At 42.2% G+C, this 23,902-nt stretch overlaps 1 protein-coding gene across 1 annotated transcript in view; it reads left to right on the forward strand.

Annotated features, from left to right (window-relative positions):
• Positions 1-354: 354 nt before the first annotated feature.
• pdgfd (platelet derived growth factor d) overlaps positions 355-23,902 on the forward strand; it is a 35,318-nt gene continuing 11,770 nt past the window's right edge. The window contains exons 1-3 of the mRNA XM_086126343.1: positions 355-851; positions 18,328-18,517; positions 20,132-20,309. Of these exons, the coding sequence (XP_085982469.1) occupies positions 731-851; positions 18,328-18,517; positions 20,132-20,309 (489 nt within the window). The 5' untranslated portion in view covers positions 355-730. The remainder of the gene's footprint in view (positions 852-18,327; positions 18,518-20,131; positions 20,310-23,902) is intronic.

Below are 23,902 nucleotides of genomic sequence, written 5' to 3' on the forward strand. Positions count from 1 at the left end.
GCCACCTGTGATGACCTTCGGGATGTTCCAGGTTTTCACCGGTAAATGATTAAAAAGTTATTAAAAAGGAAGATATCAGTCAGCTATTAAGAGTTCTAAAAATATTCCTACCTCACACGAACTCTTCTCTGAATAACAATTGCAACCTTATTTTATTAATTTTTTTTTACTCACTCCTGCGTGAATCACGGTACAGATATCGAAATAGTCACTTAATTAAGTCATTCCTCAGTGTCAAGGACTCCCGATCCAGCAGCACATCCCGTCGCAGACCCTCAACAATACAATGCCACGCAATCGGCGTCGGAGTGTGAATGTGCGCGCGACCCTTCTCAGTGAAGTTGACTTCAAGTTTGACGCGCCGGTTGCGTGCAGACGAAAAGACAGCAGCTCCAAAGGCGCTATCAACTATGCAGGATATTTCTGGACCGAATTCACCGCTTTAGGCGTGATAAGACGTCCGGCGCCTCCGCTCGCACGTGTGACCATGACGGGAAGCTTATTATACTCAGCCTGCATTTAGTCCGAGTGTTCTTCAATCATCCGAGGAGTTTTTGGATCAGGACATAACCCGTGTGTGTCTATGAGCGTTTTCGTGCGCGCGTCACGCGTCAACAAGTGGATGGAAACTTTGTCTTGATATGCTTGGAGCGAGTAGTTCTCGGTAACCGTGAAGTGTGGCGATTGGGGCAGTTAAATCGTCTATTTTTTTTCGAACTTTATTGTCGGCATGAGTGAGCCAGGAGCTTTCCACATGTGTGTGGCGCTTTTATTTTTCCTGAGCGCAGGAGCAGCGGTGAGAGCTCATGTTTCCATGGTCAATGTCATAAGGGGAAACATCAGAAGAGATGGTAAGAACACACTTTCATTCTTTTCTTTTTCTTTTTTGCTACTGGGTCGTAACCGACACAAAACATGCTGACCTATGGAAAGCCATTTGAGAATTAAAATGACACCCTCATGTCAATGATGAGGGTCCATTTAGCCTACACGCATGCTATTTGTCCTCACTAGTAAGATAATTCACTGCACTGCACCAGCACAATGACTACTTTGCACTAGATTAGGAGAATGACTGTGTAAACGTTTTATTTTCTCCAGTACTGCCTTCCACTACAGCAGGGGGGTCAAACTCATTATTGTCATGGGCCACGTTTTAGTTACCGTTCCGTTGGAGGCCGTTATGACTGAAACTATATAAAAAAGTCAATAATAACGGTTTATTCAACTTTTGTTTAAGTTACTGTAATGAGGTTTGCTCATAAGAAAATGCTTACAATATGTCTCTGATTTATTACATGTGAGAATTTTAGTATTTTGGTCAAGATTTTAGCAGGCATCATGGAAGTTGATATTTTGATTTGCCTTCGTGGGCCACATAAAATGATGTAGTGGGCCAGATCTGGCCTCCGGGCCTTGAGTTTGACACCTGTGCACTACAGGTTGACTCTGCATTCTCATAGGACAACTGTATGTTACTAGTGAGACAAAATTACTAGTGGGCATTTTGGTGATAATAATAAGATCAATGAGGCTACTAGTGCATGACACTCGCAGCCTACTAGTTGGGCCTAGTAGTGTTACCATAGCAGTACAGTAAGTTACCAGCAATGTGTAATTGCATAATAATCGTAGGCCAAAATGGTACCAGAAGTAAAGACACTTACTACCAGTGCACTGAATTGTCTTACTCATGAGCACAAAGAACATATGAGTACATGGACCTTAAGCTCGATATCATGTCAAAAAAATGCTCAAATGACTTTCCATGCCTACCGCACTGTTTGCTGAAGTTGCCACCAGGCAGACTTTTTATTCATTGTTCTCAGTAGCTTTGCATCTTTGATCATGAAGTATTTGTTATTTCCTGTTGCTGTTGCGGTCTGGCGAATGACAATTAGCTTTTAAGGATGGCAGACGTTTGTAGCCATCTGTCAGTCAGGAATAACAATCAGTGCTTCATAGCAATTCTAACAATTGGGATAATTGTTAGTTGTGTTGTGACTTAATGCAGTTAAAAAAAAAAAGGATTGGTGTGCTCCATGTGGCTCCAGCCATCAGAGACACGGTTGATTCAGTCTCATGCAGCTATGTTGCTGTCTTGAGGAAGTACAAGGTGACATCGGCAGGTAAATTGACCAGTACATCAGTGCAGAATTCCAGGCAGCATCATTCTGTTCACTAAATAAAGAAAGAATTCATAAAAATTACTTGATTCATGAACCATCGAGGAAATTCTGTCAAATGCCCACAAAACGCCATCAATCCATCCAATTGTTAGATTGAATGAATAATTATGAGATTTAATGTAAATAGGGAATTAGAAGAAAGTGTGATCGACACACATACTGAGTGAATATTAGGTCAAGGGGACATATGTTACCCCCCCCCCCCCAAAAAAAAATCACTGTCACCGTCGCTTAAGTCTTCCCTTGCTGAGTTCCAGCAGGTGCACGCCAGGCTTATTTTTTATGTCATCCTCAGGCTACAGTATTCTTTATTAACTACACAGAGAGACACATAGACGGCTGCAGGGTTGCTTTGGGCAGAGAAACATGAAAATACCTCTGTTTTAAATTCGTACCTGAACCACAGCCCCGAGGCCTGTTCAACCTCGTACTCCGGTGTGTTTATGAAGAAATATGGAAACATTTGGATGGCCTCTGCACTCAGTGCTCTATGCTTAGTCATGCATTAGGAAAAGGCCCAAGAGCTGTGGATTTTCACATTTTCTAATTGACTTTTCTGCATAATGGCATTTCTCACAAGGGGGTAAACGGCAGCCGAAAGACTAATGCTCTCCAAAAATGTAAACAATGTAAAGATTGTGCTGTGCACTTTACTTGACACGCTGCACGTAGCGTACTATGACTGAAACAATGCAATATATCAGCTAGAAATCACACCACCTTTTTGGCGTGTCCCCTCAAGGTTTGATTAATATGAAAGTAAAACGGTGAGGAGAAAATTACTTGCGTACCATGCGTGAGGTTCGGTGAGGAGTTACAGACACACATATATACAGTATATATATATATAATCAGCCTCTCCTACTTTTTAATGCACTCTTATGTTAAGCAGACTATCACATTTATGGGGCATGTTTTTTTCTTTCTTTTTTTTTCTTTTTGTTTTGTCTACAGTCGTCTTAAATTTTGGAAGGTACAGTATTAAATAGGAGCTGAATAAAAGAAGAAAGAAAAGTCTTGTGGCATGTATGTGACATCATGCAAACTGCTCCATGAGTTGGGAAGTCCCTGTGATGATGCTGTAAAAGAGTCATTTGTTTTTGTCTTCAGATACAGTCAAGTCAACGTCATACGAGTCCAAGTGGACGCCTGCAGTGAATTTTGTTCAGATGTGTAATTTTAAGTGCTCGGTTATATTCCAGTAAGCGAGCAAGTAAGCAAATAAATCAGTAAGGTTTTCATTTTTTTCCAATTTAAACAGTGGCATTTTTTTAATCCTACTGTGATTTTTTTTTGAAAATTATTATTCATCTTTTCGATATTTTCTTGAGCCAGGCTACACTGTAGACTTTATCGTACTTTGTAGCTTTGCTAGTTGCAACAAAAATGTTTTTACGGTACCTTATGCTTATTAGATTGGTGATTGAGCTCGACTTTAGTGAGAGTTTTTTTTTTGGGGGGGGGGTAACATTTTTGCACACGGCCCCACCTTGAAGTTCCTCTTGCTACTACGCTGAATACATAATTAAGGCCACCAACTAAACAGTGTGTTGCAAAATCCAAACCAGATCAACCATATGACAATTATTTTTCCCGAGTTCGGTCTGTCTGTGGCCGTGGCTTTGATGAAGGTCACATGTCTTGATGTTACGTCACAGCACACATTTTTTTAAACAATGAAATTGATTTAAATGGCCATTACAGAAGCTGTTTTGAATGTAGAAACTCGTCACACAGTAAGTAAAAAGATTTTTTGAGGAAAATGATGCATTGATTCAAGGTGCATGAATGCTCGTCCTCAAAATCGTCATTGAATCATGAGGTGGTGAGAGAGTGACTTTGAATACCAAATCCTCTTTTCCAATATTGTATATGTTTCATAAAGGGTCCAGTTATTGTTTTCTGATTTCTGCTATTCTGCCGTCTTTCTTATCAGCTTTCCTCTCTCGGCGCTCTTATCAATCTGCACTTGACTGCATATCATTCCATCTCTCCAGATCCTCTTCCTTTAATCTTCCCCATTCTCATTTCTTTCTTTATCATACCATCTTCTTCCATCTCTTTCAGCTTTTGCCTGTCATCTCTCTGAGCGCTTATAAGGTGGCAAACAATGTCACAGACATGCATGCACAAGGCTCCTGGATAGCCCAAAGGAATCTGCACAAAGAAAATAAACAAAGAAAGATCTGCGAAGGATTCGTGACATGTTCCTAAAGTGCAGCACTATTTTCCCCTTTGTTCATAAATTCATTTCCTCGTAAACTGCAAGTATGCGCTCACTGATCCTAATGACCAATGCCATGCCCAAATAAGGACAGGAGACCGCAGGGTCATGGGCATAATAAACTTAATAAGAGGTGAACACAGAAACGAGCCTGGGCTGAAGTTATGTCATCAATTAAAATTGTGTCTTGGGGAGGACACACTGGTGCTGACCTTGAGTATCAGCCAAAGGCTTTAACTTGCTACAAAATAACAAATGCACCCGTTGGAGTGTTGTTCTACCAGAGGGGTGGCTTTTGTTGCATAGTAAGCATGTGTGTCTCCTTTAAGGGCCAAGGAGGAGAGTGAAAGAGCACTAGCTCGGGTCGAAAGGAAATGTAGCTGTGTGCATGTCGTATGGAAATAAATAACGAAGCTGCCTCCACAGATAGTATGAGGACGACACTGTGCTCCGTCACGGGAGGAAAACAGTAGCGCCCACATGCACGTCTTCCTTAACTTAAGCTCTGGAGTAGCAGACTGATCTTCACGATGGTCATGAGAAGGAACGGCTAACACCTTAATGGGATAAATTAGTACGTTATATGGCTGTAGGAAAAACAAGTCTGGACAGAGGTCATTTTAACATCATTTTCGTTGATCCCCGGTCATTAGACTTACACTAGAGTAGGCCAAAATCACATGGTAATGATGAACCAAACAGTTGATTTAGAGCCAATTCAAGAGCTGTATCAAATAAATCAATGCTCAATTTTAATTGTCTCTCCCAGAGAGACACGACCGTATTTTCCACACTAAAATGCGCATTGGATTATTAGGCGCATCTTCAATGAATGGCCTATTTTGTCATATGTTGGACGCACCGCTTTATAAGACGCAATCTACAATGCATCCACTAGATGGCGCTACGCTCAAGGAAACACCAACAGAACACTACACTACAGTACACTGATCAGATGTCAGTAAAACCTATTTAATAAAGCGGCAACACAGTTCACTTAACCAACAGCAAGTTATAACGTTGACTCATTAACGTTGAACTCTCTTGCCGCAGCTCTATTTCCGTTTTCAACTACGTAACCGATCCCCTTAAGTTTGAACTCTGTGTTGTAAGCATGTCTCTAGCAAGAAGCCATTTTGGGGTAGTCAAATTACCGTAATGACCATACACAAGGCGCATCGGATTTTAAGGCGCTGTGAGCTTTTAAGAAAATGGAAGGCTTTTAGGTGCGCCTTTTAGTGCAGAAAATACGGTAATCGAACTGTATTTTTATTGCTGTTGTTGTAGTTTGCAGTTGTATGGCAATACATGGCAACACCGGATCATACGGTTCTTTGTATAGTTTGACTCTCACATAAGTAATATACATAAATATACCACGAGTGAATTAATATTCACTTCAAAATAGACAAAAGCCTAATTGAATTCGAACACAGTACTTAATTATACTGCTCACTCCAAAGTGCAAAAGTGAGATGCTTATGTGTTCCATCCACACGTGCAAACACAGTTGCAGCATGTGTGCTGTCATACTTCCTTGGCATGATATCAGAGAGTGTGCTCCCATGGTCCCTGACTACTTCTGAGAGCTTTGATCATGCACACTTGCACACAGAAGGACAGGACAGACAGGCAGTCAGACACACCACTCACATTTCCAACAAAATCTGAAAATATGATTGAGCAAGGGCATTTAAGCATTACAACACATCATTGACATTTGCATTTGGCAAAACTATCTCTATGTGAGGATCAGTTTTGCACCTCTGCTCTTGTTTTGCCATTTTGGCAAATCTCCTCTTCATTTTGTGTGTCACTAACAATATTACAGCAGTGTTTTCCAATGGCTCAGAGTGAGAGAATGTCGATTTGAACATGAATTCTTGCCCTTTGAGTCAATGTCATGATCTCACCTCAAGGTCCATGACAAATGTTATCAGGACGTCTGGTTTTTGTCATGAATTGTCCATGGCGTAATGTCTCGATGGTATGAGGGAGATTTTTACACAGCCATGATGTGTTTACATCAAAATTCGTCATTGTTTCAAATGCGGCTGCAAACCGTTTCCACATGTCAAAACATGAAATGCAATGGTGAGGATGCGGGGAGGAGTGTCATTAAGATTATTGGAATTGGTGAGTCACAAGACACTGGACATTGAACTACTTAACACCCTCCCAAATGGACACACTCACAAGCAAACACAATTACCGGATCTCCCTTCTAAGGAATCCCCCGAATAAACACCCACGCAGACACTCACACACACACACAAATAACGCAAGCCAAAGCAGCCGCACCTTAGATCATTTTTTTTCCCCTCCCCTGCAAAAAGGAAATAGGGTGGTAACCTTTTGAACGGTCTGACTGGAGGGTGTGTGCATGTTTGTGCGCAACAAGACTGAGCCCAGCCCGTGATGAGGTCTTGAAAGGCCAGAAGTGGAAGTTGGCGGTTAATACTCCTTCTGCTGTCAGGTGGAGGTAATGGGTAAAAGTAGCACAGTGAAAGGGTAAAGAGGGATTACAAGAATTTGGAGGGGAAAGGTGTTTAAGAAGAGATATGCCAAGTTAAAGGAGCCACAGGAGTTGTCCCCTCACTTTTCTGTCCTGTCAGCATAAAAAAAAAGCAAACTCAGAGCAAGCCAAATGGACACAGTATAAAAGGTGAGGTACCCCCTCCCTCTCTCACCCACCGACTTCTGATCGGAGGACCTGATGAAAAGGGATGATGAGCCATTGCTAAAGAGTCACGGATTAAAAGTCTGCAGTCGCCTGCCTCCAAAGTTTACTCCCTCATCTCGTCACTCAAAATTACTTTAAGTAGCAGTGAATTCTCCAAAATATACTCAAACATGAAATCCGTTTGCGCCTTTTGAAGCCCGTTGACGTGGAAATGGTCTTTACAGGTAGTACAACTGCAGTGCATGCTTACTTCCAGACAGTTGAAAACGATTGTTACAGGGAAATGGGGGCTGCTGGTTAATCTCTGATTTGTTCGCAATTCAAAATGAATCAAAATGTAATTATTTGGTCAAATTCCCTGTCATCATAATAAAATCTCCAACCAGACAGGTCTGAACCGATTTTTAAAACCAGAGTGTCCGCCCCTTAACTGGTTTGGATAGATACTACTGTCATTTTTTTCCCCCCCTTGCCTGATTATGTCCTACAAACTTGTGTTGTTCCAATCATACCTACTGACATGCGTTTCATGTATCACTTTTCTCTTAGCTAGTACTGTATTAGATTTCGGGATGACAGATACAACATTGCCACTACCACTTCACCAGCCTGACATAACAGCGTACGCTCCTGGTAGGAGACAGGTCATGTGGAGATAGGGTACCTTGAAAATGAATTTAGATGTCATCACTTTTAGCTGTGTGCAAGTCATGGTCTGCTCAGTGCTCCGTTGCATGCTGGCCAAGCCAGCCGTGCTCCCTTCACAATGCCGCGGCGATGCGGTACGTCAAGTAAAAAGAGAGTTTTATAAAACGCTGCTCCGGTTGTCATGTCACAATTTCATTTTGTAAGTTGTGGTCTTCTCAAGAAACAGTCTTGTATGTATTTTTTGCCTTCTTTATTTTGTAGTTACATCACAGAGGAAACATGGCATGGCCGTATGCCTACTTGTTTAAATCCAGCGCACTCTATGGTCTTCTTTCGGGAGGTTAGGTTTCATTTTGCTTCCAATGTACAGAGGGAGACAGCATGTCACGAAAATGCCTTGTGTCACAAGCTGCGTTGACAGTTATTCTCCGTCTCTTTGGTACATTTCTCAGTTCAGAATTTACATGTTCAAAACTGCTTGTTCACTCTTCATATCATCGTGTCACTTGTGCACTCCAAAAAGTAGTTTGTCATTTGTTTGAAAGTGTTGCAAATGCTTTGCTATGTGCATGCAAATGATTGTGGAACATCTGTGCTATTTTACGGCATTATTTTAGATCAAAATGTATTGGAACGGGATCTCCGTTGAATTGTTTCACCCCTTCACAACATTTAGGCATGAGTCCAATGCATAGTTCTTGACATGCAAAAAGGTTGAACAAGTTGTCATCATCCATCCATTTTCTAACCCGCTTATCCTCACGAGGGTCGCGGGCGTGCTGGAGCCTCTCTCAGCTGTCATCGGGGAGTAGGCGGGGTACACACGTGCCGGAATCGAACCCTGCACCTCTGCACTGTGAGGCAGATGTGCTGACCACCGTCTGGCCTAAATTGTCATCATGGCAAACATATTTTCATGCATTTCCATTATTCCTTTCCATTAGGAATTATTGTGCACTCTTCCTACTCCTCAGCTTCCTGGCTTGCCAAGAACTATTTCAGAAAACCGGCTGATCACTGGTTGATCAAATGCTTCACACATTTTGTTTCATTCGAGCAAGGCAGGATTCACAGAGGAAAACAGTTCAATGGAAATGTACAGGAAAATGCTTTACATATGACTAATATGATTAAGGAATGCCAACATGCTGCAGGGTGTGAGACATTTCAACAGACCTCCATTGGAGTAACGTTTTGATCAACGTGACAATTGATAAGGTCAGAAACAGCAGAGAATGGTACATCATCATTCGTATTCCCCAAATGTGGTATTGATGCACACTTAATTGTGTTTATCAGCCTTGAAACATGTAATCTCCTTGTTGATGCTGAGGGAAGATGATGGGGAAAGCTGAAGCAGTAAGAGACATTTATTTATTTCGGAGAAGAGTCTCTGAGGTGCCTGACTGAGATTAGATGCAGAAGACAGAGTGGAGCGGCTAAATTGGACGTGGAAAAAGAAGATAAAGGCTGCAAGGAAAGAGCGAGAGAATGAGGGAAGGTGATCAAGCCAGATTATGAAAGACATAATGGTATGGAAACAGGAGAAAAGAGGGATGGTTGGACGGCAAAGAGAAATCATTTTTCACATGATGACGAGAGAAACTTTTTCTCTTCAAACTCGCTGGGAGTTTGAAAAAGTGGGTCCGTGCATCAAAAAGCTACAAAAGGGAACAAATCAGTGACTGTTCAAGGTCATGGGCGGGTGATTGGATGTCAGTCAGTCAGACTCACAATCACATCATCAGCCAATTGATCCCATGCTTCCTGGAGAAAAGTCAGCCTTGCGAGCCACACGACTATCATTGACCATATCCTCCCTGATTAAAAAAAACAAAAACCAAACGTATTTATATAAATAAAATAAAAATCATCCAGTGAATCATCAACATGATTCCAAAACACTTCCAGAGTCAAAGCTGGACAGCTTACGAATAGAAAAGAATTGCCAATGTGATTTTTTTCCATAAGGTGTCCAACGACGGGGAGCTGGCAGAACAGCTTGAAAGTGTTTTACTTCATCAAACTAACGGGTTCATTACAATGCCACTGTAGTTGCAGCTGGTGTGTTAATTACACTGATAGCCCTCCGGCAAGGTGGAACAAGGTTCTCTGAGGGCAATGCAGGGCGAAATTAAAAGGATCCCCAGTGAAGCCATTCGGCTGCTATTTAGGCTGAGCAGAGAGCTATTAAGCTGTAGACAAAGTTTTATGTATTGACTTGATTTCGACAGGTGCAGACAATCTCGGCTTTGTGTTTACATCAACAAACAGGAACAAAAAGTGACAGTTTAAGTCCAATTTTGTTTCCTTATTTGACAGTGCAAGCGATATGATGTCATTTTTAGAGAAGCGAGTCGCCTCATAGATCCTGGTATTTTGACGATAATACCTCAACAAAGTGATTGCAGAAGAAAACTGCTTGATACATCACAATAAAATAAGAAGCTGAATTTGCATCAGTGCGATTTGCAATCGCGTTCAGAGATTACATGAACGGCAGGACTGTTAACAAAGAGGAACTAGTCTAACGTTTTTTTGTCGCTGGGGAGCTCATATCTCCTGGTGTTTTATTGTGATATGATTGACAGGAGACCTTGACTTTTTCACGCGTTTATTTTCTGAGCAAACACACAACATGCATCGGTCACCGGGTCACACCTGGTCACACTGAAATGAGTTTCATCTGTAGGGTGTCCGAGCTCTCCCTTAGAGATAGGGCGAGAAGTTTGGTCATCCGGGAGGGGCTCAGAATCGAGCCATTGCATCGAGATGAGCCAGATGACATGACTTGTGCATTTGATGTGGTCACCTTCCTAGTGAAGTGTTCCGGGCATGGTCCACCGAGAGGAGGCACTGGGGATGACCTGACATCCCTGAATGACATGCTGAAGAGATGTCTCGTGGTTGTCTTGAGAATGCCTCGGAATCCCCCGAAAAAGCGAGACGAAGTGGCTGGGGAGGTTGAAAGTTCTGGCTTCCTTGCTAAAGCTGCTGCCCCGGTGACCCGACTCCCGAGAAGTCGAAGTGATGTATCAACATGTTGGATACTTTTGACTTGACATAAGTACTTCGAAGTAGCTGGCAAATATTTTGCAGCGCTTCATCTGCACAATCCTACTTCAGAAAAGAGTGTGAGAGAGCTAGAATTGATGTGCGCATGCTGGGATGTGAAATTCATGGAATATATCACCGTGATATCCAAGCAGGTCCCCCAATGAAGGTACTGTGTATATATATATCAAAAAAAATTGCATGACGGAATTTTTTTGCATATTTTTCTGTGGACATCCAAGTTATGGCACTGTACTTCACTTGCCGCACTCTGCTCTTGGGCTTTGGGTCTTGCTTCATGTAGAGTGACGTCAAAAACGACTGTTGTTTGGAGCTATTCAGACTGAGACACATCCTGTCCAAATCAGATATGCAATTACCTCTCGAATGCGGTTTCAAAGCCGACTCGCAATAATAGGATTTCATGTGCTTGGTGACTGTTCACACTCTAAAAGAGCCATCCAGTTTCAATCGGGATGGGCCCAACAATTGGATTTTGACTGGCAGTCTGAACATGGCCTTATATAGTGCAAAAAAACAGATGATGCTATCTCAAAGTGCTTTTCATTTTGAACAAGGTGTACAACATGAACAAGTTCTACTCCGGGCAGCTAGGAAACAAAAAACAGTGAGCAGTTGACTGCTCACTATCACTACTTCAACAATGTGGACAATATCACTCCATAAGGAGCAATATTTGGAGAAAATGATCTAACCGAAAGGAATGTACACATCGCAACACACCCCACGTCTGGAATCCACCCGCCACCTGAACCTACATCATCTAATGCCTGTTGAAAAATGTAATGCCATTTTCTGGGAAATATTCCATCATTCAAAATTATTTATTTTTAAAAAGCAAAATGAAACCGAGGTCCCTGATTCAGGGCAATGTTCATCTTGGTTAATTTATGCTAATCAAACACAGAATGAGCAAAAGTTGTTGCAATTAAACAGGAAAGTTGATTGTACCCGTTTGGGATGGAAATGTATTTTACATCAAGTTTTAAACAGGGACATATTGGTGCTTGGCACAAAACATTGACATGGCAGCAAATAGAGTTTGTGCATACATAATACAATAACAAGGCTTTTTTTTAAATTCTGTGTTAATCACATTATCAACAAGAGCTCCACATTAGTGCCTCCACCCATCCATCCATCCATCCATTTTCCGAACCGCTCAATCCTCACTAGGGTCGCGGGGGGTGCTGGAGCCTATCCCAGCTGTCTTCGGGCAGTAGGCGGGGGACACCCTGAATCGGTTGCCAGCCAATCGCAAGGCACACAGAGACAAACAACCATCCACGCTCACATTCACACCTAGGGACAATTTTAGAGAGTTCAATCAGCCTGCCATGCATGTTTTTGGAATGTGGGAGTACCCGGAGAAAACCCACGCAGGCCCGGGGAGAACATGCAAACTCCACACAGGGAGGCCGGAGCTGGAATTGAACCCAGTACCTCTGCACTGTGAAGTCGACGTGCTAACCACTGGACTACCGGGCCGCCCTGCCTCCACCCAAAGAAACTCCAAGTGAATGTCAAATGTGTACAGGTGAAAAGGTTTCTCAAGAAGCACAATGGAACCCAATGGTTTTATTGGCGGCTAAGAATGGAGCAGAAAGACTCGAATGGCGCTCTCTTGTTTCGACTAGCAGGGCTAAGTGAGGGTGACACACACGACAAATGCCAGAAGTGACACTGCAGAAAAATGAGAGCAGAAGTCACTCACACCCCAGGAGATTGGTCCCCGCTGAAGGAAAGAGATAAACACTCTGTGTACTTATGCGTGTGTTGCGCGTGCAAGAGGGGGGACTTTGACAAATCCTCTGATGCTCAGTGAGTGCTACGTCTTTGTTGTTTTGACAATGGTGCCCCGACACAAAGAACGCGAGCCTTTCTTTCCCCCCCCATCATTTTTTTTTCAAATCTTCCCTTCTCTGAATGTCAGCATTTCTCCACATATTTCCCACATTTCTCTCTTGTGTATCCCAGCATTTCTCCATCTGTCTCCCCCCTCTATTTGTCTCTCTCCTTTGGTCTTCATTAGCCTCCTTTCTCTTGGTTTTCGGGCTCATCGTAAACTCTCTCAGAAGTTGGTGAGCAGCGTAGGGAGGATGGGAGTGTTGCAAGTGCAGACACGAGAAGAGGATGCATAGTGTCTGCAGGCTGACGGAGGGGTGGGATGTGCCAGGACAGCAAAAGTGTGATTGTGAGATGTCAAAGGGGGAAGAGGGGGAAATATGATGAGTAGTTGACAGTCAGAACTTGAACTGAAGATGAGGAGAAGCCGGTGGATGTTGATGTATTATTGGTGAGCTTTCAGTGAGATAAGTGATCCCAGTGGTGGATAGGTCAGATACATATACTGGCAGTCAGACCACTGACACACACGCACACAGATCTGATGTGAGTCACAGAGCGGGACTTCTGTCAAAACAGAAGCAACTGCTCAGTCACAGAGCAAACGTGCATCAGCAAACATCACTCAAGTTGCCCTCAGAGAGAAAGGGCGAGCAAAAAATGTGTGCTACTCCATCTGTAGCTTACACACCCGCACACACTCCCACACCACACACACATGTACACACACACACACATATATATGTCCCCTGCCTACTGCCCTCAGATGGCCGGGATAGGCTCCAGCACCTCCCGCGACACTTGTGAGAATAAGCGGATCGGAAAATGGATGGATGGATATATATATATATATATATATATATATATATAGTATATATATATAAGATAAGATAACCTTTATTTGTCCCACACTGGGGAAATTTGCAATAGATAGATAGATTGAGACAAAAACGGGAGGAAGAAGGGCAACCTTTAAGATTATAGGATTTAGGTTTTTGATTATCGGTACCTTGAATAAATTGTTGTACATATTACTCATCAAATTGATGATGTGCCCTTTAACAGATTATTCATACAATGCTAATTAGCCTGCCAACAATTTCGGGGGTCAACGTTGCCAAAGAGGCTGTTGTAGAAGCAAAGTGAATGCTAATGCTATTCAAGGGACCATTGAGACTCACTTGCGAAGATATGAGGAGCAGATAAAAATGCTCCTGAATCATTTAAATGCATTGAGAGTCACCGCTTTTCAGTAACGTCTCTCCTCTCCCTTCTGATATTGAAATGAAGAAAAACAAAAGACAAGGAGTGACACAGCTTCACAGACACACACGCATGCTCAGGCAGCAGATTGTATCTTTGCTTATTTATGAGTCTCAGACATGTTCTTTGGTGTGGCGTATCTAATGGTTTGAGCTCTCGTGAGTATTTGCACACTTTGTTACTCAGCAGTACAGTATACAGTGCATGTCTTTAACATTTTTTTTTTTCACTGAGCACTTCTCTCCTCTTCACACCTCCACCCTTCCTCTTCTCACTCAATCACCCAGCCCGTTTCATTCCTCCATCTGATTTTCCTCCAACTCAGACAGGTCAGATTTCTCATTCCTCCGTTTTTGTATCCTGCCTGTCTGTCGTTGGGTCAGTTCTGTCTTGTGTCTTTCAGTCAGCGTGTTTGCTTATCATCTGATTGTAAAAGATGGCAGATTGTTTGTCATCCTGGTCCTGGACAGTGCCAGGGGAAGCCTTCAGAGGCACTTTGCCAGTTAGCAAGCATAGTTCAGCAGTTTATGAGACTGTATTGATCTTGCTTGCACAATATGTCCTTTGGCTGTGGTTCAAGTTGATCACAAATCATCTCTTATGCTATTACTTAAAACATTACTAGCTGGCGTAACTCGGAAATGCCTTTGAGATTTGTACTCTTCCTAATTGGTGCCAAACCTTTTTCTTGGTCTCGATCTCTGAGAACTATCCTGACACAAGTCTCTAATGTACTTTATGGAACCATTTGCAGCAATTATTATCTGGAGCACTATCACCCTACAACCCCCCCTGCCCCCCCCCAAAAAAAACCCCACCTAAATAAATAAAAATAAAAATAAAGTTGCAGCCGGCAGTAGCCGGGTTGGCGACTGGGGCGCTGGCTGGAAATCAAACCTGTACTGTCCGCACAAAAGACAGCATCATGTACTTTGACACTACCTGTAGTCCCAAATAATGAAAAACAAGTATGGCAGTAATTACGGTAAGCGTGCCTTCTTCCGCCATGTAATCATGCATTGTTAAGGTGCTGCACAAATCAATTCATTTCACACTCATTCATTATTTGCCAACTTATTCATCCTCATGTCCTTGAATGTAGGAACTGTCATAACTCCTGGAATATTAGTAGCAGGATTTACATTTGTGTTTGACTGGAATACCTGTTTACATCGTAGCGATTTACATTTGACAAAATCATCCATGAATTCCTTCCTCCTTTTTGCTTGGGACCTCATTGCCTCATCTGACCAGGCAAAAAAAAAAAAAAAAAAAGGACAAGGGCTTCAGTAAATCTGTCTGTGAGTGTCCTGAGTCAACAGTGTGTTTTGATCTGCTGCTGTTTATCTAACCTCCTGTGTCTGTGTCACAGGACATCCCTTTGTCTGCCTCTAGGGGAACAGACAGACAGACACACACACACACACACACACACACTCATTCCCGGCTCCAAGATCAACGCACACCTTTCTCATATTACATATTTGTCACGAAGCGGGGGTGGTGGAGGACCCCAAAAAGCAGGCAGGAGGGAGAAACAGGGTGAGCTTGACAAAATGTATTAATCGGACACTGAGAAAACCAAATACAAAACAAGCAAAGTCCGTCAAACAACAAGAATTCAAAGTAGCAACAAAACCCATGGCATAAGCAAAAACTATGACGTGATCAACACAAACCAACAGAAGCAGTGACGGCAACAGAAACAGCAACAGCAACAATGACCCGACACCGAGTGGTCGGGCCGGGAGTCCTTTAAACAGAAAACCTACGAATGACATGAAGTCCAACAGGTGTGCGGCTGTAGGAGGAGCCCTACACAGACTTGAAGTGGGATTGGTCAGTGTTACGTACATAGTAACGCTACTTCATTGAGAAAAAGACAGTAATCATAGCAGAATAAACTATTGACATTAGAATTTGATCGAGGTTTCACTGCGGGGTTTTGCAAGAATCCTGTGTCAAGAAATTTTCAAATATAAAGGATGAGACAAATCAAATAGGGAGAAGAACTTGGAGGAACCCAACATCTCTTCATCCGTTTCCTCTTAACACAGAGGAATCAGGACAAATATTAGGTGGGAGCTGACGGTGACCAGAGATGACACCTATGGCATGCCTGTGTTCATCCCAAGGGCGCGTGTGTGTTTCTTTTTCATGCCTCCATGCTCGTGTACGCGTGACTGAGAAGGAAGAGAGAATATTTAAAGATGATTTGTCATGAGAGAGTGGCAAAACAGTGCAGCCACCACAGGCTCCGACGATCAATGCACACACACATAGGCCTTGAGCTATGATTCAGGCTGATGGGAAAGGCTTTGGTAACTTAATCATTTTCTGGGTGGAAAATGTCTGTGGGTGCAAGCATAGCATTGTGCATCAGCAACTGCACTTTTGCAGGAAAACACAGTCTCGTGCAAACACATCATATGCAGTATACATTGTAGAGTGATGAGCAGATTTGCACAAACTCACGAAGCACATCCTTCTACAGTATCGCACCACGGATGGCATCACTTACGAGGTACAGAGCTAATTGGAGATGTTTTACATAACACAGCAAAACACAGATGAATAAACAACCGAGCAGTGGAGGACAAGGCATGGACAAGCAAATGAATGGTGATAATACAACTGATACCATCCACCCATCCATTTTCTGATGTGCTGGAGCTTATCCCAGCTGTCTTCGGGCAGTAGGCGGGGTACACCCTGAACCGGTTGCCAGCCAATTGCAGGGAACACAGAGATGAACAACCATCCACAGAGGCCAAAGAGAGAACAGAGCAAAACAAAGACGTTTGTGTTGGAGTTGCATTTTATACGTATATATGTGAACTGGGAAGGTAGTGAGTGCTGTGAGGAAGGGAATAGACAAACATTGTGCTTTCCACTGCTGTATTTATGTCCACTTCAGCCTGCCAGTTGTCTACGGCAACCTGCAGTGCAGCAGTCAAGAGTGAAAATGAAAGTGCCCCGACACCACATTAACAGACAACCTTACACACACACACAAACACACACACACACACACGTACACACGCACACACACGGCTGTGTCCTTCAATAACTTTCAAGTTCCTGACAACTCAAGCATTTTTGTAAGTAAATTAACAACAGTAGACTTTTGCTCTACCACGTGAAAAGCATGAGCAAATGCAGGTACGAGCATCAACGTATTGAGATCAATAAGTTAACAGTGAAGCAAAGAAAACAAGAGGAATATGAAGGGCACAGAAGTGATTGGGCAGAAGGGGACCAAAAGCTTCATTGCCATCATTCTGAGGTGTACACTTGTGTGCTGTCTTCATTATACATTCAGCTCCCTCGAACAAAATCCACACAACTCGGGGCTGGAGGTGGGGGAAACTGCCCTGTCAGCCCACTTCAGCATGCTGCTTGACCTTCACACTGTGCTTGTCTGTGTGTGTTTGTGTGTGTGTGTGTGTGTGTGTGTGTGCATCAGGTATTCCTAATTTATTAAGGATATTAATGTGCTTACACAGCCATATTATATCGATTCATCCCTCATTTGTGAAAAAGTAAAGTGCTTTTGGCACCGAGAGCAATAAACTTAACATAAATATGTCAGCTCAAAGTAGCAGCGGTGAACAATATTGTTTTCATTTCATCAATTCGAGAGCCAAAGACTGACAACCGTGCTTTAATCAACACACCATGGTCAAATGTGTGTAATTTTTTTTAACTTTCATTTTTAACACGACCTTTTTAATTTTTAACATTGCCTGGCTTACACTGATGTGTGCAGCATTCCTTTAGACTAAACTATAAGTTATGAAATATATGTCCTTGCCCTACGAATAGCTATTTTTTAGTAACACTACATACAAATAACTATGAAATAAAAAAATAATTTAGGAAATGTTACCGTTTTTAAAAAAATAATTTAGGAAATGTTATCGTTTTAATCATAATATTGTATGTATATATATATATATATATATATATATATACCTGTATATATATATTTTTTGTAATGGTGAGCCACTTTGATGTTAACTACACATAACATTCTTGAATTTACATGCTTCCTGAACTTATAAATGCTTCATTTGCTACTCAAACTTTACATGCAATATTCAGGTAGATTTCTTTCCTGTCAGCAGTCTCGCAAAGGTGACACCTTATTCTTCAGTTTGTTTAGCCCTACATACTTGAATTTATTTGTATGTTCAGATTTCAGTTTTTTTTTCTCCTCTTGCAGTCTTGTTTTTTTGGCTTTGTTGTGAAAGGAAATTAGCAAAGGGAACACAAGCGCATTGTTTTTACCGTTCATATTACACTACAATTCTTGAATAAAAAAGAACTTACCGGTACCTGTTTTGACATGATTGAGTGCTTATATCAGCTAACAGACGACAAATGTCTCACCCCACCAGATGTGTACCGAAAGGAGGACAACATCACAGTTACACCACCAGGGGGAGTCATCCATAGCCCACGTTTCCCCAACTCGTATCCACGCAATCTGCTGTTGTCATGGACCTTGGTGTCGCCACCGGGAAGTCGGATACACCTGGAGTTTGACGGTCACTTTGGCCTGGAGGAGGCGGAGAACAATGTTTGCAGGTAACACATGGGTAATATACACAGTAGATGGCAGAGGTGGGCATTATCAGTCCCGTGAGTCTGTCAATGAGCTGTCGTCAGTATTTCAGTTGTCCGCGTTCTTGGTGACACCCAAACAGCATTGTGGCACCTCTGTGTGATGTGGAAATTACGTTCTCGACGCTGCTTGGCTGTCGCCGACAAGGGTGACCTGAAATATTGACAGAACCAGTGATGGACTGATGACGGACTGACAGACCTTCCGTCAGTCTAACGGAATGCCCACCTTTGCTAGATGGAGAATAGAGACGTGTCTGGAATCTGAGACCATAGTTTATATTCAAATTGGAAGACAAAGAGCTCTCTTTTTGTAGACATTCAGAAATGCTTGCGTATTCTGATTTTCCTGTAGGTGCAAACACTGCCGCTGCTCTTGTTTGCCAATTTGGCCGACCGGTCTTTCTAGCGTCGCAAGGGTGTGTACTTGAAGATACACTAAGCGGTATAACAATTTGATGGCAAAAGTTTGGTGAATTTCATTAAGGCACAGGAGGACTGATTCTGAGCTTCGCAGGCATGTGCGTGTATGTCAGGCGCATTTCATTCATAAATATAATGACAATGAGCAGCTGAATAACAAATCAAGTACCAATGTAGAAATCTATCAACTCATTCAGTACCAGCCAATTCTAGACCATGTCTGAAAAGACGTTTAAAAACGTCTTTGGGAGTGAATGAGTTAATTGCACTCATTAATATCATTTCTATCATCATTATGTTTTGTAGATCATCTCTGTTCTGGTTGGCAAATATTGTGGCATGGAGTGACGGGGGGGGGGGGGGGGGGGGCAAAATCAGTAGGGGGATAGATGCATGAAATCTGTGGACATATTTAAGTTGGCCAGCCATTATCAGCGGCTCATTCTGCATTTAATGAGGGCTCACCTTGTCTGATGCCACACCAATCAGTAGCAATGACAATGCTCCCGTCATGCAGGGATTGCTTCGTCCTTTTCTGCACAGAGACGTCTCCATGCGAGATGTAAGTGCACCACATTAAAGGGAACGAGAGGAGAGTTGGCTGCATGCAAGCCGGCGTGTGCGTGTCTGCGTAGTTACCAACACGCACTCTAACTGGCCTCAACATTGCTCAGTGCGCCGGCTTTGTGCCGATCATGCAAATGGAGTCTCGAAAGGTTGCTAGTAGAATGATTAGGATGTGCAGGGTGGTGATGGGTGGATGGCCCTCAGAATTCAAAAATGTTCTAGCCTTGACTAGGAATGAAAAGAAGTGAAATTAAGCTTTGTGTTCATCAAAGCATATCTTCAGTGCACTGGCAACAGAAACCATCAAAGACTTTATACACAAGCCACCGATGGCGCCGCATTCTTGATCGATTTCACAATAGTAATAAATGCATCACGTGGTCATCCAGTTGCAGGTTCGATATTTTTGAGGTGTAACTCAACATTTTCTTTAACCTTGTGACTTTTGTGAGCATTATACAAAGCACCCAATTGTTTGACTGTAATTGATGATGTCTCAGTCATGAGCCACAAAGGTGTCTTTTTTTTTTTGTATCATCTACTTATTGATGTTTTTGTTGGCCTCTTCCTCTGTATTATTCACCGCAGGTATGACTTTGTTGAGGTGGAGGACCAATCACAGACCAGCACTATCATTTGGGGTCGTTGGTGTGGACAGAAAGCACCGCCTAGTCTCAACTCCAAATCTAACATCCTCAAAATAACCTTCAAATCTGATGATTACTTTGTTGCAAAGCCGGGATTTAAAGTCTACTATTCTTTTCTGGTGAGACACATGCACACATACACGCGCACGCACACACAGCTGACAGAAAAAATGAGTTGCTCTTTTACGACTGTCACATCTGGCTTGATCTGTTTCTTTCACCTTTTTTTTTGAATTGTGGAGAGCTAGACATACATTCACAAAAGCATTCACAACTCTTCACTAGGCTCCCTGAGGATAAATTAAATGTTCATGCTGTGTTGCTACATACACAAAAACCGAAAGGTGCTTACTGATGCGCATGAATGGCGAGGTGTCAGTTTGACGGGGGCTGGAGACAAACGAGCCTCCTCGGGCTTTGCTGCCTTGCTCAAGTACTGGCATCCTTTGGGAACAAACACCTGACCTACTGTCGAAGTCAAACTAATGTTGTCTCGCCGCATGTAATTAGACAGTGGGAGCTTTTGAAGCTGAGAGTGGAGCCTCAAAAGTGAACGCCATTTTTGTTCTAAGATGCCGTTCGACTTGTTTGGCTTTCAAAACAATGTTTCCCGTGGGAAATAATAGTCCTGGCAAAACTCCAGTTCAACGCTGGATAAAAAATAAAATAAAAAAGCAGTCATAAACCTTAATTAACTCTACAGGCATCACAGATGTGAGCTCTCTTTTTGTATTTTGCAACGCAGTACTTTTTTCTAAATTCTTTTTGCTCTGAATTGCCTTCATTGATACAACAACAGCTTTTTGGACATAGAAAAATGCAAAAAGGGGAGGCTTTTAATCATAGTTGTTCCTTGTTTAAGCACTGAAAAACTTTCTGAAAAAGTTTTTTTCTTTTATTTTTTCAATTCATGAGCAACTATGTCAGAACAGCACTGGTGGAGAATAGGACACACAAGCGGTCTGCTGTGGTGCTCAACACAATGAGCTTGATGAGGTTTAACAAATGGTACATTTATTGCAGTGCGTACAATACACTTTTGCATAAGACTGTGACCAAAATAAGTACAGGGTTATGTAGTATTTTTTGTTCTTTTAGCAGTCCATAAGGCAAAATCATCATCTTTCCAGAGGGTGATAAATAAATAGATAACTAACGAAATTAATAAATGCATAATTAAACAAATAAATAAATATAAGTTCTGTATTTTCTGAATCGGTCTCGTGTAAATCTACTGTCAACATAATATCGACAGGAACATGGTTTGACGACCATGTGCATAAAATGTCCACAAGGTTCTGAGTTTGATTCAGTGTGTGGACCTTTCTGGGTGAAGTTTACATATTCTGGTTTGGATACCAGGGCAGTTTGTTTGTCGTATGTTCCCACTGCCCAGTGATTGGACGGCAAGTAATCCAAGGTATACATATACCCAGTGGTGTGCGGTTGTATCCTTCAAGGCCTTGTCTGCTGAATGGCATGAAATTGCATTTGTGTATTTCCAACAGTTACATTATCTTCATTTCATAGCATGCGCCCTGGCTGCCCAGGTTCTAGTCGTATGTATCTATGTTAGAATCTTTTGCCAATCTGATTTCAGCTTCTGTGTGTTGCAATTTTAACGTGATCCGCCTTCAGAATCCGAGTGGCGGCGTATGACGTAGAGGCACGATAACAATGGCGGTTTTTAAGAAATAAATCTGATTTCAGATTCACCAAACTGGGCTTGCTCACTGGATCACAATGAAATGTTCTCGTCGTCGGATGAGTAAATGAGGAAATCAGCTTAATGGTTTTGTTGGTAAGAGGGAAGAAAAGAGGACCTCTGATGTTCCTCACCCTGTAATCAGAGGGAAAGAGGGGGAATGAAATAGCAGTAGAGAAACGGAAAATCTTTTTAAGAATGCTGCCTGGCTTCCTCTTTCATGTCACAGATGGGGCTGAACATTGATCTTTATCTGGAAAAAAAAAAGGTGGTACGATGAAAGTCTAGTTGCAGAGAGAAATAGTGCATCTGTCAAACATTCTTTGCTTTCATTCTTTCATTTTGACAGGAAAGCCTTTGTGACGGCAATTCCCATTACAATCTGTGCTAAAAGGTTCGGCTATGCGTGGAACACTTTACAGGATGTGCTGGGAGTATCGCTTTCACGAACATGTTTACATGCAAAAATGCAAAGCTCTATAGTTGCACATAATTTTGCTTTTTCCCACCCCCGCCCTATCCGTTTCCTCTTTCCCTCTCCTTGTCAAATTCTCATCAAGTCCCCACTTTGATGAATTGTAACCATTTGAAAGAATTTCTCGTTTGTGTTTGACTCATGGTGTACGCAGGTTTTCTGCAGCCGTGCTCAAGTTGTGTGGCCAGCAGGTCTAATTTGTTCTCTTTAGAGCTGCCAAATTGATAAGAGGGAGGAGATATCGAGGCAGCAAGTGGGAAGGAGGAGGATTGAGGAAAGAGAGAACAGGTGTCTGAGATGGTATCAGCGAATCAGCTAATGACTTAAATGCCTGCACTGAGAGACGAAAACAGAAGGATATTGTATCGAAGCCGTCAGAGTGCATGGACTGAGCTGGATTCATCCGGAAACAAGAAGGTTAGGAAAGAAAAACTCAACCCGAATTGCTTTGTCGCAGTTGTTGCATTATCTCGAATAATTCAAAAAGCAATAATCATCTCGACAATGACTATGATTGGGTTGAAAGTCAAGAAGCAAAATAAGATTGGGGAACAACACAGAAAACGCTTTAAAAATGTGGCAGCTCAATCACATGAATTTAAAAATGGAGCTGAAATGCTCGATTAGAAAACACAACCATTGAAAACCAACAGGCATATTTATCACGTACGTATGTCTCCTAAACATTTAGGGGCCTATTTTTGAGCCCAGTGGAAGTCTAGCACATAATGCATTCTAACTGTCCGCATGGGTTCTTTTGGAATGGGCGTTTGCACCGCTCTATGAGCGAGCACAACTGAGTGGGTTGCCGGCCAATCAAAGTGGCTCCTCTTGTTCCCTTGAAATTCAGTTGAGTGAAGGCATGCTGCTTACTTTGCGGAAGCTGAAACAGACTTGTTGAACTTTATGCAGGCCCTTGCGCGTACAAAGTAAGTTAAGAAGGAACTGCAAGATCTCCACTTGTGGATGATGTTAAGTTGGCTGCCCATTGTGCATTTTGGGTGATTGATATATATATACGTATATATTCAATAATAAAGTATGATTATGAAATGTATGTCTATTACATTCGCCCTCCAACCTTTTACACCAAGTAGCACCATAATAAATCCAGTCATTTAGTTGGTTTAAGTGACCATGAAAAGAATACAATTTCAATTCAGTGTAACCATGCACAGTTTGGACACTAACACTGCACCTAAACAGAATATTTGTACTAGAAAGTTAAATACAACTAAACGGTAGTCCTGCAGTGATTCTTTCACTTGCCACGAGATTGCACCTAAGTATGACTAGTGGCACGAGTACCACACTTGGAGAATTGCTGGCCTGTTTCAAGGAAATAGGAATCATCTCAAATAAATATCTTACTTCTTACTACTCTTTCTAGTTGAGTAAATTTACACACCAGGGACTGTATGAAGTAAGGAAAACGGTTCATTTTCCGAACTAGACAAATACTAACGCCAACCGAGAATGTGTTGCTGTAACTGTGCCTATTTTCAAACGCCAGTGTCCTATAGATAGCTGGT

Source organism: Hippocampus guttulatus, chromosome 12, assembly GCF_054856545.1.
Source record: "Hippocampus guttulatus isolate MCC_2025c chromosome 12, RoL_Hgut_1.0, whole genome shotgun sequence".
NCBI classification, from domain to species: domain Eukaryota; kingdom Metazoa; phylum Chordata; class Actinopteri; order Syngnathiformes; family Syngnathidae; genus Hippocampus; species Hippocampus guttulatus.